Source organism: Lineus longissimus, chromosome 15 (assembly GCF_910592395.1).
Source record: "Lineus longissimus chromosome 15, tnLinLong1.2, whole genome shotgun sequence".
Taxonomy (NCBI): domain Eukaryota; kingdom Metazoa; phylum Nemertea; class Pilidiophora; order Heteronemertea; family Lineidae; genus Lineus; species Lineus longissimus.
The window spans coordinates 9,186,396-9,204,091 of NC_088322.1; the positions used below are offsets into that span (position 1 = coordinate 9,186,396).

Genomic DNA, 17,696 nt, shown 5'->3' on the forward strand with positions numbered 1-17,696 from the left:
GCATCCCGAATTCCTACATCGTAAAAAGAACGGCATTACTAATACTTACGACAACCGATTTCGTCGGAATAATCCGGACAGTCCGGGTTCTCATTGCACTTCAATCCGACCGGAATGCACTTGTCGAAGTATTTACACTTGAACTGCACATCTGCAGTGCAATTTTTGGGTGGGCAGTCCTGTTCGTCAGAGAAATCCAAACAATCGTTGTCACCGTCGCAAACCCATCGTGAGGTCAGGCAGCGATTGTTATTGCATTTGAACTCATCAGGGGTGCATGTCTTGCCAACTGAAATCGCCAATTAATGAAAACCAACACTAGAGACGGAAAAGATGTGGATAAAACTTCTGAAAATTCTGAAATACACAGCAGACACAATTTTCCTTTAATCCTTCTCTAGGAGGAAAATTAACCAACAGTCTCTTGCAACTGAAGCCTTGTAAGAACACATCAGTTTTACCTTGGCTATTTGGCAAGGAGGTTGATTTATCTTCTATCACTGTTTCAATGTAAAAGACAGAAAAGCATCATTTCGGTTACTTCAATTTTGAAGATGCTCCATTGGCACATAATGTGGAAGAAAGATAGTTTTTGGTCCAACATTATTCCGCTTACCGCAGTGTTCCACGCTTTCATCCGACCCATCTCCGCAGTCGTTAACAGTGTTGCAGAGATATCGATGACTGACACACAGCCCGTTATCGCAAGTGAACTCGGCGCTAGTACACGTCTTATTGGCTTGAAAAGAAAACAACTTCTTCAGTCTTTATGAAAACATTGGTATGGATGAATCATTAGTCTTGGATCCCTCTTCCTGTATTGCAGGAGATCTTTCTTCTGCATTACCTACTCATAGTTATCTCCTGAATCCCGGTGACCGACCAGTCGGTCATTTTGAAATAACTTTTTTTCACAACCGACAGGTCGGTCTCAATGATATTTTTATTCCCTTGAGCTGGGACGCTAGTTTATCGCTTTTTTAGCATGTTTGATGTACAGTAGGGTCAGTTAGAGCATACCTGGGTAGATGGCGTCTCCGTACCGGACTTGGCGTTTGTATGCGGGTGCTATACATCGTGAAAGTCAGACCCAATTTCTCAACCACGTGACCACCCTGGGATCCCAGGATTTTCAAGTTTTGGGATTCAAGAGGTTAATGTGATTCTCAGGTTGGGTGCCAATCGGTTTTGAAACTCCATTTTTAGCTAATGATAAGGCATCAGTCACAAGTTTAATCACAGGATGGTACCTTTTGTTAAACATGGCCATCCCAGGAACACATTGGTTTTCGGTAGGTATAGTGTTGAACATATCGGCTGTGCAAGCACTAGCTGCTCAAGCGAAGGGTGACCATGTGATCCACCCGCACCATACATGCTGAGTAGAGACAGAGATAGGGCCAATCACTGGGTGACGGCCTGGTCCACTCATCTGGGACCCTCGCCTGACTGATAACAAGAAGACTTACGACAATTCAGCTCATCTGTCATATCTCCACAATCATTATCACCGTCACAGACCCACCGCGGATGAATACACTTGCCGTTGTCACACTTATGGAATCCTGGTGCGCAGGTCCCTGGAAAAAATAAGACACGGCCGTCAACGTCGCCATTTGACACCAGCATCAAACGATACAGTCAAAGCTTTTCCTTTTTAACCTGTCAACGTCAGCATTTGACACCAGCATCAAATGATACAGTCAAAGTTTTTCCTTTAAAGCACCCAGAAACAAAAAATTAGTAGCTTTCACTTTTCATCAACAAACTGAAATTGATGGCCAATAAAGGGAAAGAAATTTTTTAGAATACAAGAATTTTATATGAAAATGATGACTTACTTTCGCCGCAGTCTGCTTCATCAGAGTTATCAAAACAGTCATTGTCACCATCACATCTCCACCCAGGCGGCACACAGCGGCCATTGGCGCACTGGAAGTATCCCAGGCACGGCTGGACCGTGGTCATGTCAGGGTCCCGCTCGCACGTCCGTTGGTCGGGTTTCACGCGCATGCCGTCCGGGCAGCCGCAATGGCGTTCATACGTCGGGCTCGAGTAGTGTGGCAAAAGGATGAAAACCGGAAAACAGAAATGAGAACAGAGGCCGTTTTTGTCGCGACAAAGGTTCCGTCCTGGAAAGAAGCGAAAATATTTGACTGACAAATAATGAAAACCAATTTTGCGGTGTTTTTTTCTCTCACAGATTTTGCCTTTGGCACCCAAGGGATAGTACTATATCCTGTGTACATGTATGATGTACCCCCAGTTATAAGGCACCGTTTTACCTGGTAGCCATAGAGGATTTCCTTTATGGCTTGGTGGTTAGCATGTTGGCCACAGAGCTGGAAGTTTAGGACATTCTGCGCGTTCATGAACTGAATGGGTGCCTGGTGCTTATCAATTCTGAGACTCTGAAGGATATCATGATAATTACGAAAACATCTAACTACGTGCATATGAAGAGCAGCTTATGAATATTCAATATCCTTCAAATAGAGGAAAACGCTCTGCAAAGTAAGTAACGGTCACCACCGGAGGTGATATCATTACCACAAATCTGTGCTAGAGAGGTTAACCTCCTGAATCCCAAAACTTGAAAATCCCGGGATCCCAGGGTGGTGGTTGCAAAATTGGGTCTGACTTTCACGATGTATAACGGCCGCATACAACTGCCAAAGTCCGATACCGAGGCGCCATCTACCCAGGCAAGCTCTAACTGACCCTACTGTACATCAAACATGCTAAAACAAGCAATAAACTAGCATCCCAGCTCAAGGGAATAAAAATATCACTGAGACCGACCTGTTGGTTGTTGGGAAAAAACGTTATTTCAAAATGACCGACTGGTCGGTCACCGGGATTCAAGAGGTTAAACTTATTACTACGCCTGATCCTTCACATTCCCTCTTATTCTGCGAGGACGCAAGTCTGGGCTCATTGTACCAGTTGACAGCATGTGGTCTGTGGATTTAGGTAGATAACATCATCTTGGCAGTGCCAGCACAGCAGGTAACAAGTTCTCTCACTCCCAGACCAAAGGCAGATTACCACAGAAGGCATCCCCCTCCCCCCCCCCCCCCGGCCAGCAATCAAGATACTCAGAATTATAAACAAAACACAGCAGGGAGGACATTGAAGATTATTCTCCAGCGCAGATTTGCTATAACAATAACCATACGTACACCACCTGAAAATGGACCACCAATCTTGGTTCGCGAACCAATGCCGCACCATCGAAAATCCACCAAGTGCGTACACCAGCGCTGCAGCTAGTTATAAAATCCGGCAACAGATGGCGTGCAAACAATAAGCAGAAAGCACCATTTCGAAAGGGCCGCCTGTCGCCGAACCATCTAACTAGCTAATTGCCGATCCATTAGCGCGTACACCACGACAAAGTTGAGCTTTTAACAAGCCGGGCGAATTTGGACCATCAAGCTTGATGGGACAAATTCGCCCGGCAATTTGTATCGGCAATGGATTGCCGAACCAATTTGTCACGGCAATGTGGTGGTGTACGTGCAATTGGTCCACCAATATTTCGTGGTGTACGCGCAGCTAATAACAATTGGCTGCCAAGTAGTGGTACAAATAGGGAACCAACATGACGACTTACTTTCTATAACCTGCAGTGACTTGTCGTAGACTTTAACGTCCATGATGGTGACTTCATTCTCACGGACTATCCTCTCTCGTGGCGAAACACCAGGACCCTTACGAATCAGAGCCTTATTGTACCAGTCTCCGTAGAAAAAGATATTGCCATATTTTGCAATCCCATGAGGTCGTTTTGAGCTGACCAGAGTCTTGATGTAATTCCCGCTGAAATCGAAGTACTGGATTCTGGAAAAAGAAAATATCTTTTTTCAACACAGTGAAAGAGAACTGGTAAGGATAAGCTAGAGTTATGCATCTAGTGTATATGAAGGGGTTCCAGCCAAAACAACCTAATTAATTTTTGCAACTTCTCAGGAGAGGCCAAAGCATACCTGACTTCCTTCATATTATTTCCATTTAAATTCCAGATTTCAAAATAGAATAATTCCATAATGCACTTTTGCAACACTGTGATATTGGTATTAAAATGTGGATAATTAAGTCAGTTTTATCCATCTTCACTCATATCAAAACAGCCTAAGTCTGACTTCGGTTGTTTTCGCCAGGACCCCTTCATATGAGATCTAGTCACATTCCCGAGTTCACCTAATAACCTCTTGAATCCCAAAACCTGAAAATCCCAGGATCCCAGGGTGGTCACGTGGTTGCGAAATTGGGTCTGACTTTCACAATGTATAGCGCCCGCATACATTGAGTTCACGCAAGCTGCTCATGTTTCACACTTTGATAATGTTGGCAAAACGATTTATACATCAGTGTAGAAAAAAAAAGGTGGCACCAGACCTGAAGGCATATAAATATGAAATTAAATACATAAGGCAACTGGAACAAGAAATAGCTTATAAAAATAAAAGCATTGAATCATTTCCTGAAAAATGGGACCCAACATTCGATTTCCTTTAAAACTTGGACTGATAAATATGGACAGGACAGCCAGATTTGAGTAGGACAGACTGAAAGATGGTGTTATTGGTGGTAGTGGGTGCGTGTGTGTGTGGGTGGTGGGGGGGGGGGGGGGGGGGTAATAGGGCAGGGCAGGATTGTAAAATAAATAAAAACAGCTCTTGTATCATTGTATTGTTGTACCTGTATATGTATGTTCTGTTGTTAATAAAGAGTAAAATAAAAAAAATAAAAAAATACTCATGTTTCACACTTGGTGGGGTCTTTAACCTGTCCAGGCATAGACACCAGATACAAGGAACCTCGGTTTTAAGTCTCATTCGAAGGACTGTGAAGAGCCGGGAATTTTTGAAAGCCATGCCAGTTCATCTAGAAATACAATCATGGGTTCTGCCCGGGTTCGAACCCAGACCCTTTTGCGTGGTAGCCAGCAGTGTTAACCACTAGGCTATGAAGCAATAATTCTTACCTATTGTACTGATCATCAGCAAGGTAGATCCTCTTCATTGCATGATCAATCATCATACCCATCGGGATGCCAACGCCAAATTCACGGATATACGTTATATTCGTCCCATCCCCATAGGCACGTCCGATTCTGCCGCGAGTTTTGGCCGATTCCATACTCTCCGACCAAAAGATGAAACTGCAATGGACAGAACTCTCAAATAATTGACGGATATGAAAGCAAGAGTTTTATCATTTTGTCACTCAAGTTATTTTGTAAGTTTTTCTTCAGCGTTCACTCTGCACGTTGAGGGGTCGTTCTCCAGGGAGTATTCCTCCTCCAAGGCGGGAGGAGCATTTTGGCATGCCACTACCATTAGGTGCAAATTCGGCTCAATGGCCTAGTGACTAAGCCTTTGGTCGGAATATTTTGTTACAACATGTACATTATTGGTAAAACAGCCTTGTTTTCAGTGTTATCAGCAACTTTGCTGCTCGAGTTGGTTGACAATACGAAAGCATTCAAAATGAAAGTTCACGCCATATTTCAATGCTCAGTTTGAGAATTTTGTGAAATGACAGTTGATCATTGCTGGAAGTTTGATGGACTTGTCATTACCCAAACCCGCAGGTTAACTGTGGTCATTCAAAACCAAAAAAATTATCACGCCAATGATTCACAGTTACTGAGTTAGGTGGTTAATATCCCAAACTTCTTTCAAGGAACATAGCAAAGACAGATTGGTTGACCAGCTGAAAGATACACCATGTCAAATTGTAATCGACAACGTGTCATGAAAAGGATGCACGTTTTTTCTTACTCACCCGTCATTTGGTGCGACCACGATTCCATTTGGCTGCCAGATGTTGCGAATAATCGTCTTCATAGGGTGTTCCGTGCTGCGGATGCTGATGACACGAATAGTCTTTTTGATCTGTTCCGTGAAGTAGAGATTCTTTGATATCCAATCAAAAGCCATCGCCTTGACTTGGTTGAGGTCGGTTGCTTTTACTACTTCTTGATCTAGACAGAAAAGACAGATGCATTTCATAATGGTTAAGAACAAAACCTTTACATCAGCATCTGCAGGTGGAGGAGCAAGTTGGCACAGTACACTGAATCAAATACTCTAACAACCCATCTTTTTCATTGGTGTACTCTCACATGGCGTGTGTCTAACTACAGTTTTTCACATAGCACCAAATTGGTCAAGTGACTCAAGACTTCAACCCATTTTGCTTTGAAGATTTTAGTCCATTGCAGGTTTTCGTTATTCATTCAGCTCTGTGTGATCTTTAGCTAGCCAGGGACGTATATTACCTACAAGATACACTGACAATCTCACATTTATGTCTCACAGACAGCAAAGAGTCTAGATTATAACTTTCTCTGAACCCACAGGTAGAAACTCAGGGTTTTTTGCGTTTAAACCCGGGCCTTACTGTGTGGTTTAACAGCAGTGCCTAGTAATAAGGCACTTGGAGTAAGTTGGACTTTTACATAGGAACAGACTTCATCAGACAGGCATTCGTTCTTGCTGTATTTAGAAATGCATTCCTTTTATATACAATAACCCCTACCTGAACCATCAGCCTTAACCCTATAAATAAAGTTACTGCGTACATCCCCGTAATAGATATACCCATCATGTGTGTCAATGTCCAGTGCCTCCACCTTTCCTCTGTGTGGTGCAACTATTGGGGAGAAGGCTGGCCGGATGATCTGATCGGTAGAGGTCGTGTTCATGTGGACTCCCTCAACGGTGTAGAGAAGAGAGTAAATGAGGAAGTTTTCCATTTCTGCAAGATAAAAGACACAGGGCAAATTATGACACCACAAACCATCTCATCTCCTGTTTAAAGCCCGACTCAGATCAATTAGCCCGATTTGGCATGATGAACATGTGGATAGAGTGCCCGCAATAGGGTTCCATTCTGACAGTCACATGGCCAATCGACAGTCACGTGGCCAATCGACAGTCACATGACCAATCGACAGTCACGTGACAGTAGGAATGACAGATTGGGATATTCTACATTCCACCGCACCGCCTGTTCTTTTCACTATCCAATGAATAAAGTGGACAGAAAAGAGGCGATTGAAATCGGAATGCTGCACCTAGAAATCAAAGCACCAGCCATGCCTATTGCTACAACAACAATATATTTCCACTTACTTTTATTCCACTTACTTTTATTCCACTTACTTTTATTCCACTTACTTTTATTGCTACAACAACAATATATTTCCACTTCCTTTTATTCCACTTACCTTTATTGCTACAACAACAATATATTTCCACTTCCTTTTATTCCAGTTACTTTTCTTGCTACAACAATATATTTCCACTTCCTTTTATTCCACTTACTTTTATTCCACTTACTTTTATTGTTACAACAACAATATATTTCCACTTCCTTTCATTCCACTTCCTTTTATTCCACTTCCTTTTTTGCTACAACAACAATATATATTTTGACTTACTTTTATTCCACTTACTTTTCTTGCCACAACAACAATATATTTCCACTTACTTTTATTCCGCTTACTTTTATTGCTACAACAACAATATATTTCCACTTACTTTTACAGTTGACCTTGCCGAACTTCGTGACCTCTCCATCATAGCCGACGTCGCAGAAGCATCGAAAGCCCAGTTCCGCTGCACCGCTGACGTAACTCGGGATACAGAGATGGGAACAGTTACTGTAGGCACACGGGTTACGTACTGAAACAATAGAGGGAGTTGATAGATCAATGACGGAGATTGAAAACCGGGAAATATTTATCACGATTATAGTTCGCTGTTTTGTGCAATTAAAACCATGCAGGTTTTAATTTAGCGTTTTGAGACCCAAAACCAAAACCAAAACTGCCTCGCAACACTGTCGAAAATCATTATGTATTGTAAATCGGCATTAGTGTAATGCTACAAGTGTCGCCCATGGTTGCAAGCACAGGTATTATCCTCCTGGCCAGGTTTATCTCACCCCCAAGTTGTCCCTTTAACTGTTGCAACAGTAAAATATTCTTTTTTGTGGGGTAATCTATAGAAATCGACTACACATACCATCTGGTTGCTTCGAATTATGAAATATCTGTATCCCCTTCGGTTCCTTCTTCGTATCTTTATAGATCTGTTTGAACGAACTTTGGTTGTTATACTTCGAGGCTGAGATGACACCCATCTTCACTGTGTCAACGTAGAAAATTTTGTCCTCGAATTCGGAGACGTCGCTAGGATGGGGCGCGAATCTGGCACCCGTGAGGGAGGTGCGCCTGAAAAAAAGGTTTCAGTTGTGTACTTGGCTCAAATAAGAACTGATTAGTTATTCTGAAACCCCATCGGTAACATTGAACCAATGTTTACAGTGTATAATGCACTATGCCTTGTTTTTGACTGCGGCAGTTGTGGTTAGGCAACAAGGACCAATTGAGTTGGTCAAAAAGCAGTCAACATCTCATTTCATTGTTAAAGTTTTAGGTGTTTTCGAATAGAAATACCTTGCTCTCAGCAATGGTTGTCTCACCAAAAACACAGTACGTGGAGCAGTCATTTTTGCCAACTCCTCAGCTTTGGCCCTGATTTTAGCTCCACACTCGCGTAGATTGGTTAGACAGCCAATACAGCCGGTGAGGTATCAATACCTCAAAGCAATATTCAGATCATCTTTTATTGTTGACTTTTGCACACATTTAAAGTGAACTACATGTATAATTCCTCCAATCTGGTTGAGGCTATCTCCTTAAAAAAGGCTATTTAGGACAAGTGAAAAGTGTAAATTGACACCATGGAATCTCTTTCTGTGCAACACAGCAAAGCTAAGGATGAATTGGTCCTTCCAATACAACAATTGTCATTGAGTTCATCTGGGCTTATTGTTGAAAGAACAGGAAATAATTGTCCCTTTGAATATACTTTCCAACAAAATACAGCCTCACCTCATTTTTGGAGTCACGCTTGGAAGATAATCCACCGATGCAATCGTGTTCAATAACGTGTCCGTATAAAACAACCTATGATTGGTCGCGTCAACATGCATCCCCTGCGGCTTGAGTAACCAGTCTTTAATGTCCAAACCCACCACCAGGGGGACCTTGAGGTGAAGTTCACCAATGGGTGACGCGTACATGATGGGTAACCGACCAACCATAACGTTTTTGGTGTCCGTGTAGAACAGCATGCTGAAATGATAGTATCAAAATAAGTGACATCAATTAATTTTAAAAGATCATGTTACTTGTAAAATGCACCCCAAACCATTGCATTGGTTTTGGTCTACATTTAGGCCCCACCCTAGCCAATACCTCCAGTTTAGTTTCAATTCCTTAAGGTCGACATCATGATGTAGTCTTTGCAAAACCAGGCCTAATTCACTCGTGCATCACTCGTGCATCACGTGCATCACATGATCATTGAACAATCCAGTACCCTCAGCTCACCGATACTTTTCAGTTGACATGATTGCATGACAACACAAGACCAAAACAAATGAGGATCGCAACGCAATGTATCGTATGAGAAATTTGTGACTCGCTCTACCAAAACTAGGCGCTTGTCGCATCTGAACTCGACAGGTTGATACGGACTTGTTGTTCATTTCCCTATTGTAGACCTTTTGTGAAATCTATTACAAACTGATTTGGTCACATTTCACAAAAGGTCTACAATAGGGAAATGAACAACAAGTCCGTATCAACCTGTCAAGTTCAGATGCGACAAGCGCCTAGTTTTGGTAGAGCGGGTCACATTTGTTTATCAACCTTGCCATTCATGAATGATATCATGAGGAGTTGAGGTAGTTTTTGCTGGCGAAGACATGAGTGTCAACTTAATTAATCCACAGTTGGGGCAGAGTGCTCTTCTGCAAGGATCGTCGGTACAATCCAGGCACGAATATTAGGGGGTGGGCACACCAGATGCACGTCCCCCTAATTCATGAAAAATCATTGAAATTAACCAAGAAATTTTGGAAAACACCAGGAATTTTGATGAGAAATGCAGTGCACGCCCCCTCTTAATTCTGTTCCTGGATCCACCCCTGTAATCCCCAGTCTCACTTCCACTTCGCTGCCAGTGTCATTTCAGTGAGACTCACCCTTTGACTGGATCAATAGCCAGCGTGCCGGGATACTGCAACTCAGTCACGGGATGCTGGTACTGCCCGTCCATCGTTATGACGTCAATCCGCTTCCCCTCCGATGCAATGAAGTAGATCAAATCGGCGACCCAGTCGACCACGACACTTTTGATAGACGCCACCCCCTTGATGTCCAAAGAAGCACGATGCTTTCCTCGCATGTCTGACATGAAGATCTGAGGAGTAAAAAGCATCTTATGAGGTCAAGATCACTAACTTCATCCAAATGTCAAGTCTGTTAAAGGGACCACTTGGGTATGAGATGTGTTGGTTTTTCATACAAGAAGCATGACTTCTCCAAACGCGATCATTGAATTTGGAAATGGAGACTTAACAGAAACTACTGTGAAGTGGGGTGAAATAAGCCCTGGGGGGTGAAATTACCCCACCTCCCAAAATCTTTTTTTAGGCTAGACAATGACAACTTTATAAAAGCCCACTGATTTATTTTTTAACATATTTTTGTACAGTGGTTCAGTAGAAATAAAATAGCTTTTGTATTGGGGTTCAAGCTGCAGGGTGGAAACTGCTCGGGATAACTTTGACCCACATTGGACCAATGTCACCTTACAGTAATCAATTACTTCGCAATCTGAGGTCATAATGGATGTAATTGTAAACATCACAAAGCAGGCCTACCATTGGTTGATATTTTTCCACCCACACGAGTTTCTTCTTATCAAAATGGTAATCGAAATCCACAGCATTTTTTGTTTTAACAAGCGTCTTGTTGTCAGTTCCGTCAGGTTTGATACTGATGATGGCGTCCTCGTACAGGATGAGGATGCGCATGCTGTCCCCTGAAATGATTAAGAAAAAAATTACCGCATTATGTAATGAAATGGCCAGGGCCATTGTGCTCACCTGCCAACATGGAAGGGAGAACCTGAAGAAGAACTTGTTTGTAAGATGTCAGGGAGACAATCATGCAATATTTCTGCATGTGGTATAATGGTTATGGTAGACATGATGGGTGCTTTTGATTTCATCGATGATTTTTTTAACTTTGCCCCCTGGTGGCCACATTTGTAATCGAATCTGGACTGTAGTTGGTCGTTTGGGTAGGACTTGCCTCGAGGCATCTTTGTATAAGTTTAGAATGATCTAGGTCACATCGTAAGAAAACATGCCATGTTGGTTGAAATTTTCAAAGTTGACCTCTGTGACCTTGAAAAGTATGTCAAATCAAAAACCCGGGTATGATGTCATGTGTCCTTACTAGATGTGCCAAAATTGATGGAAAACCGAAGGGGAGAACTCGGTATAAATCGCCAAAAAAGTCTTTAAAATTTATTTTTTCAGTAATTTTTGAGACTCACAAAGATGAAATTTGGTTGTTTACAGTATTGAGGGAATAGGACTTACGATCTGTCGTCTGGCATGTCCCACTTCCGACTAGAGTGTATCCCGCCTGACATGAACATTTATATGAGCCCACCATGTTTTCACACGTCTGGTCGCAGTAACCCCACGAGCTGCACTCATCTAAGTCTGAAATAAAATCACAAATGATTTTTTAAAGGGAGAGTATTGGCCAAAGTTAGCTTGGATCCATTTACAAGGGACTAGTTATCTGGGGATCATTTACCATGGACTAGTTATCTCGAGATCAATTACCCGACTTGCAATTGGGGATCAATTACCCAGGGACTTAAGTTAACTAGGGATCAGTTACCATGGACTAGTTATCTCGAGATCAATTACCCAAGGACTTAGTGTCTGGGGATCAGTTGCCCACAGACTAGCTATTTGGAATCAATTACCCAGGGACTAGTTAACTAGGGATCAGTTACCATGGACTAGTTATCTCGAGATCAATTACCCAAGGACTTAGTGTCTGGGGATCAGTTGCCCACGGACGAGCTATTTGGAATCAATTACCCAGGGTCTAGTTAGTTGTGGATCAATTACCCAGGGAGTAGTAATTTGGAATCAAATACCCATGGACTAGCTAACTGGGATCAATTACCCAGGAGCTAGTTAGCTTGGGATCAGTTACCCAGGGACTAGTTATATATCTGGGGAGCAATTACCCACAGACCAGTTATCGCTGGACTAAATTAACCAGAAACCTGTCACCTTGGGATCAACTATCCACCAACTAGTCACCTTGGGGTGAATTTACCAGGGAGTAGTTGGCCAAGGACCAGTGACAGATGTCTCTGTCACAATGAGTCTAATCTGAGTATACTTACCCACGCACGCTCTCTTGTTCTGACTGTTCACCTGATAGCCTTCGGCGCAGTAACAGACACTACCAGTAGGGGTCTTCCTGCATCCGTATTCACATGACATCAACGAACAACTATCACTTAAAGCTAAAAATGGATAAGACCACTCAAGTCCAGTAGTGATTTTCCCTAACCAGGGTCAAAATATTTTTAAAATAGGCTAAGTGCCAAAGAATCACTTGGACTCATTCATTTCATTTTCCAGAATTTTCAATTGAAAGAGATACACAAAACCATTGGCTTGACTAACAATATCAATCATCATATATACTTTTGGACATTCCCTGCTATTTTTAAGACTGGCTAGAGCAGGCACTGGGCTACCGCAGAGTTTTTGAAGTGAACCTACCCCTGGCCTGCACCCGGTATGTACCAGGCGGCCTGGATCCCAACTTTGCTTTAATATAGGAAAAGCTTTATTGTAAAATAGCTAGCATTACCCAATCTTTGGAATGAAGTGTTCATTGAGTTGAGTGCCAACCAAAGACTTAAAGGGACTATGGTTGAATGATAGAACTTTGGGAAAATTTAGCAGTACACATTACTGCGGCCAGTTTTACGCAGTGTACAGACCCGGTAAATACCGGATACAGTAGCAAAAGAGTTAAAAGTAAGAGAAAAAAACTTACCAGCACACTGTTCATCTGCGCCGTCTTTACAATCATTATTTCCATCGCAAACTTTTGGGAGAGGCACACATCGACCTTCCTTCTCACAGTACCAGTGATTTGGCTGGCAAGGGTCTTTGGGTATGGCTGGAGAAGGATAAGATCATGTGATTAAAATTTCACCTCAACATAGTGTGAAATCTATAGGAAACCCATGTAGGCTACTTGTATCTTGGTGAATTATTAGCAGGGTCACGAAAACCTCCTGGACCAGGGAGTCTTGGTCTTGTACTAGTAGGTTGGTAACCTGGCCCTATTTGGCTGTTTCCAGCAATTTGACAATTTTGTCAACGCGCAGAGTAACAGCTACATGGAATATTGTTGTATTCACTATGCAGATGCCTTTTGATGTGAAGAATAGTACAGCTATGTGTGTACCAAGTTTGCATGTTACTCTGGGACCTATTCGTTAACTGTACCCCTCGGAAAACCGATCTAAGGTCAGACTCCCACAGGAGTCCAGCCCAGTGCAATCAAGTCCCGGGCCGATTTTAGACATTACACTCTGACTTACCACAATTCACCTCATCAGTCGCATCAGCACATTCTACCAGTCCGTTACAAAGGTAATGTAGAGGGAGACACTGGCCATTACCGCAGGTAAAATGGAGGCCAACACATGATGAAGCAGCTGAAGTGAAAAGAAAAACAGTTTACCATGGACATCAGAGAAATCGAGCCCTTCACCAAATGTCTGCCGTGGTCATCGCAGGTGCCAGCAACACGAATTAATCATCGCTGCAACCTGCAATAAGTATGACATCCGGCGTTGATCAGATTGATCTGCAGACAAGCGATTTTTTATTGCTCACTGTACTAAATGTCTCTGCGACAAACTTTCTTTAGGCAAAAACAAAGAAGTAAAACTCAATTATAGATGAGTAGGCCTTTCTAGTATACGGTATCAGGACACTTCCCCCCTGGACATTTGCCCCCCGGACTTCTGCCCCCGGACTTCTGCCCCCCTAGGACATCTGCCCCCCGGATTTTTGCCCCCCGGACATTAGCCCCCCTAGGACTTCTGCCTCCCTAGGACATCTGCCCCCGGATTTTTGCCCCCCGGACATTAGCCCCCCTATGACTTCTGCCCCCTAGGACATCTGCCCCCCGGACATTTGCCCCCCGGACATTAGCCCCCATAGGATTTCTGAATACATCTTTTCTATTTATAGTAACGATAATTCTATATATAGTAACGTCGCGGAATGCTATTCCGATGCTTGTGAAGGGATAGGCTTGCGTAGCTAAGCCCGAATAAAAAAAAAGTTAGTTGGCGTCCCCCTTCCTACCCGACAAAGTGCTCGAGAGCCAAAAAAAATGTATAGTGCATTTTACACTAGAATGTACACCTACCCGGATTTTATCATGATTCAGATTTTTTTTTATTTGCTCAGCAGCTATATTTTCAGCCTTAAAATGAATTAAAAAAAACAAAAACACCTCCCCCTACCCACCTCCTCCCAGAAGCAAGGACGCTAACCAGCTTTTTTTTAAAGTGGCCTAATGATACTCCTTTTCTGAGAAATGCCTCTGTCATACAATGTTTCTGTAAATCTATTTTTAGTACATGTACATGTATATCTGATGTTTTGAAACGTGTTTGTTGTTTGATTAAAATAGAAAACTTCACATGACACCTCCGTCTCCTTCCACCATCACAACCAATCAAGAAATGAAGTTATAGTACAGGTCAAAGAAGGTAATCATTATTTAAATTATTTTGTGCTGAAAATTACTGAAGGGTGGCCTACCTGCTACCTTCAGTAATTCTGCTACCTTCAGTAATTTTCATTTAAAAGAAATAAAGCAATCCTTACCATTCTTACATTTGACCTATGGATTGCCCTGGAGTAATGCACATAAGTATGCTCTTAAATCTATTAATACAGGCCAAAGCTGATCATCCTGCTACTCTTGGACTGACCGACTCATCCAAGTTCTCTTTGACTGTCCCCGGTGGTAAATGTCCGGGGGGCAGACGTCCTAGGGGGGCAGAAGTCCTAGGGGGGCTAATGTCCGGGGGGAAAATGTCCGGGGGGCAGATGTCCTAGGGGGGCAGAAGTCCTAGGGGGGCAAATGCCCTAGAATCCTAGTATACATTGTAATGCATGACTGGCTCCGATTCTGTAAAACTGCTGGGGCGACAACGCACTTTGCAAGGCACACTGCCTTCCCATCGAATTCATGCTTCCATATTTGTGACCCGCCATGACAACATGAGTCGCATGTGGCTCTGAGCTCGACAGCTTGAGACAGACCGGTTATTCCTTTCACTATGTCTGCCTTTTGTGAAATCTGAGCATATCAATGTATTCTATTATGTCCTGGTGTCATTTTAGGCTCATCTTCTGTGCGATATGCGACTCATTTTGCCGTGGTGGGTCACATTTATTCCACCACGTCTAGATGTGCCTGCTGTGGTCAAAGGGGTACTAAGTGAGGGTGGTAAGTGCATAATTCAACTGGGATATAACCTTGTCGAGGGGAGACATTTTGTTGGCCAAAAGGAACTCACCATCATAAATACCAAAGGTGGCAATGATACTGAGTTCACGTTCACATGTAACGTGACAGTGTTCACTTTTCATGAGTGACATAAAGAATGACCAAGTTATTTCTAAAGAGGAGGGCTACGTATGATTTTCTAGGTCACTTTTCACCCTCATGTCATGTTTTCAAGTCAAATTCAATTTAACTCGTGACAAGTGAATCGTGATAAGTGCAGCGTGAACACTGGGCCAAATTCATAAAGGGTGTTTAGCTTAAAACAGCGTTTAACTCCTGAATAGACAGATTCTGGCCCTTCATGTGAATCTTCACAGAATATGAATAGGCCCTGAAACTGATTAGAGAGCAGTTGTACATGTCTAACCCTAAAACGCCCTTTATGAATTTGGGCCTATTATTTCAAGCCGAAGAATCTGGTCAGTGGACTCTTTCCTGTAATATGATATAAGTGTCCGATTGATCACAGTGCTGCAGAGACACAGTAAACTAGATGGACTGGTGTAGTCCTAGATGCGTGGTGGGGGGTGGGGGGTGGGGGGTGGTTGGATTAGCATACTCACAGCAATTCGCTGGCTCATCACTGCCATCCAAACAGTCTTGGTCTTTGTCACAAAAATCATCCAGTAATACACAATCACAGTTATCACATTGGAAATAGGGAAACTGTTTCTCTTCCGAGATACACGTAGTGTTACATCCTACAAAGATAAAAGAGAGATACATGTAGTGTTACATCCTACAAAGATAAAAGAGAGATACATGTAGTGTTACATCCTACAAAGATAAAAGAGAGATACATGTAGTGTTACATCCTATAAAGGTAAAAGAGTTACACGTAGTGTTACATCCTATAAAGATAAAAGAGATACATGTAGTGTTACATCCTACAAAGATAAAAGAGAGATACATGTAGTGTTACATCATATAAAGGTAAAAGAGATACATGTAGTGTTACATTCTATAAAGATAAAAGAGATACACGTAGTGTTACATCCTATAAAGATAAAAGAGATACATGTAGTGTTACTTACATCCTACAAAGATAAAAGAGAGATACATGTAGTGTTACATGCTATAAAGGTAAAAGAGATACATGTAGTGTTACATCCTATAAAGATAAAAGAGATACATGTAGTGTTACATCCTAGAAGGACAAAATATACAATGTAATGTTACATCCAAGAAAAGTAAAATATAGATACATGGCGTGTTACATTCTCGAAAGATATGATAGAGATCATGTCACGTTACACCCTGAAGATGAAATAGTGATAACATAGTGTTGAATCCTTCAATCATAAAGTAAAGATATACACATCATGTTGCATCCTCCAAAGATGAAATAGATGAAATATGTAGTTTTACATCCCATGATTTAAGATGTGTCAGGCCTACATTCAAGATAGACAAAATGGAGTTTTCCTTGTCACAAGTACAGTAGAACCTCTCTATTAAGGACACCCTTTGGACTGAGAAGTGCCTTCCTTAATAGAGAGGTGTCCTGATTAGAGAGGTCAAACTGAATGAAAATAACCAATTTGGGACCAAAACTAGTTACCTTAATAGAGAGGTTGTCCTTAATACTAATAGAGAGGTGTCAACTACGGGAGGTTCCACTTTACAAAGCTAAGATACATTCAGTGCTATTTCGGGCCAAAACAATAAAAACTACCACAAGTCGGCATAGTCTTATCCTTCATATACAGTAGAACCTTTCTATTAAGGACACCCTCAGAACTGACAAATGCTGTCCACAGTAGGGAGGAGTCCTGATTAGAGAGGTAGGTCAAATTGAATGGAAACAATGTAGAGAGGTGTCTGCTAAGGGAGGCTCCACTGTACAAAGAAAACTAAGTTACATCTTCTGCACCCATAAATTACATTTAGGCCTAAAGTTTTTCTAAAGCTGTCAACACAACAGAATCAGGTTAGAGAACTGATAACCCAAAGATATCTGACAATACAAAGTAGTATTTATTAGGGTTCTGGGCCTGATATAGCTTACATGTATTTTGGGTACACAGCTCTGCATAAATAGGCCTATTTATCAAACACAACCCAGCTGCTGGCTCCACTACTGCCCTATAAAAACCAAACCGCAAATAAATCCAACTAGGGTGATTTATCAATTAGGTATTTACATTACATTACTTTAGTATCATTTTGATTGGTCAGCAGC

General features: G+C 42.2%; 1 protein-coding gene across 1 annotated transcript in view; it reads right to left on the reverse strand.

Annotated features, from left to right (window-relative positions):
* The window catches only part of LOC135499413 (low-density lipoprotein receptor-related protein 2-like), a 59,779-nt gene that overhangs the window by 40,598 nt on the left and 1,485 nt on the right, over nucleotides 1-17,696 (reverse strand). Inside the window, exons 2-19 of the mRNA XM_064790156.1 lie at nucleotides 16,078-16,215; nucleotides 13,524-13,640; nucleotides 12,971-13,096; nucleotides 12,306-12,428; nucleotides 11,476-11,601; nucleotides 10,750-10,910; nucleotides 10,069-10,286; nucleotides 8,912-9,154; nucleotides 8,040-8,248; nucleotides 7,554-7,697; nucleotides 6,550-6,768; nucleotides 5,794-5,992; nucleotides 4,991-5,167; nucleotides 3,617-3,843; nucleotides 1,842-2,132; nucleotides 1,470-1,580; nucleotides 617-739; nucleotides 50-289 (exon numbers count right to left, since the gene is read on the reverse strand). Coding sequence (XP_064646226.1) covers nucleotides 50-289; nucleotides 617-739; nucleotides 1,470-1,580; nucleotides 1,842-2,132; nucleotides 3,617-3,843; nucleotides 4,991-5,167; nucleotides 5,794-5,992; nucleotides 6,550-6,768; nucleotides 7,554-7,697; nucleotides 8,040-8,248; nucleotides 8,912-9,154; nucleotides 10,069-10,286; nucleotides 10,750-10,910; nucleotides 11,476-11,601; nucleotides 12,306-12,428; nucleotides 12,971-13,096; nucleotides 13,524-13,640; nucleotides 16,078-16,215 — 3,192 coding nt within the window. The remainder of the gene's footprint in view (nucleotides 1-49; nucleotides 290-616; nucleotides 740-1,469; nucleotides 1,581-1,841; nucleotides 2,133-3,616; nucleotides 3,844-4,990; nucleotides 5,168-5,793; nucleotides 5,993-6,549; nucleotides 6,769-7,553; nucleotides 7,698-8,039; nucleotides 8,249-8,911; nucleotides 9,155-10,068; nucleotides 10,287-10,749; nucleotides 10,911-11,475; nucleotides 11,602-12,305; nucleotides 12,429-12,970; nucleotides 13,097-13,523; nucleotides 13,641-16,077; nucleotides 16,216-17,696) is intronic.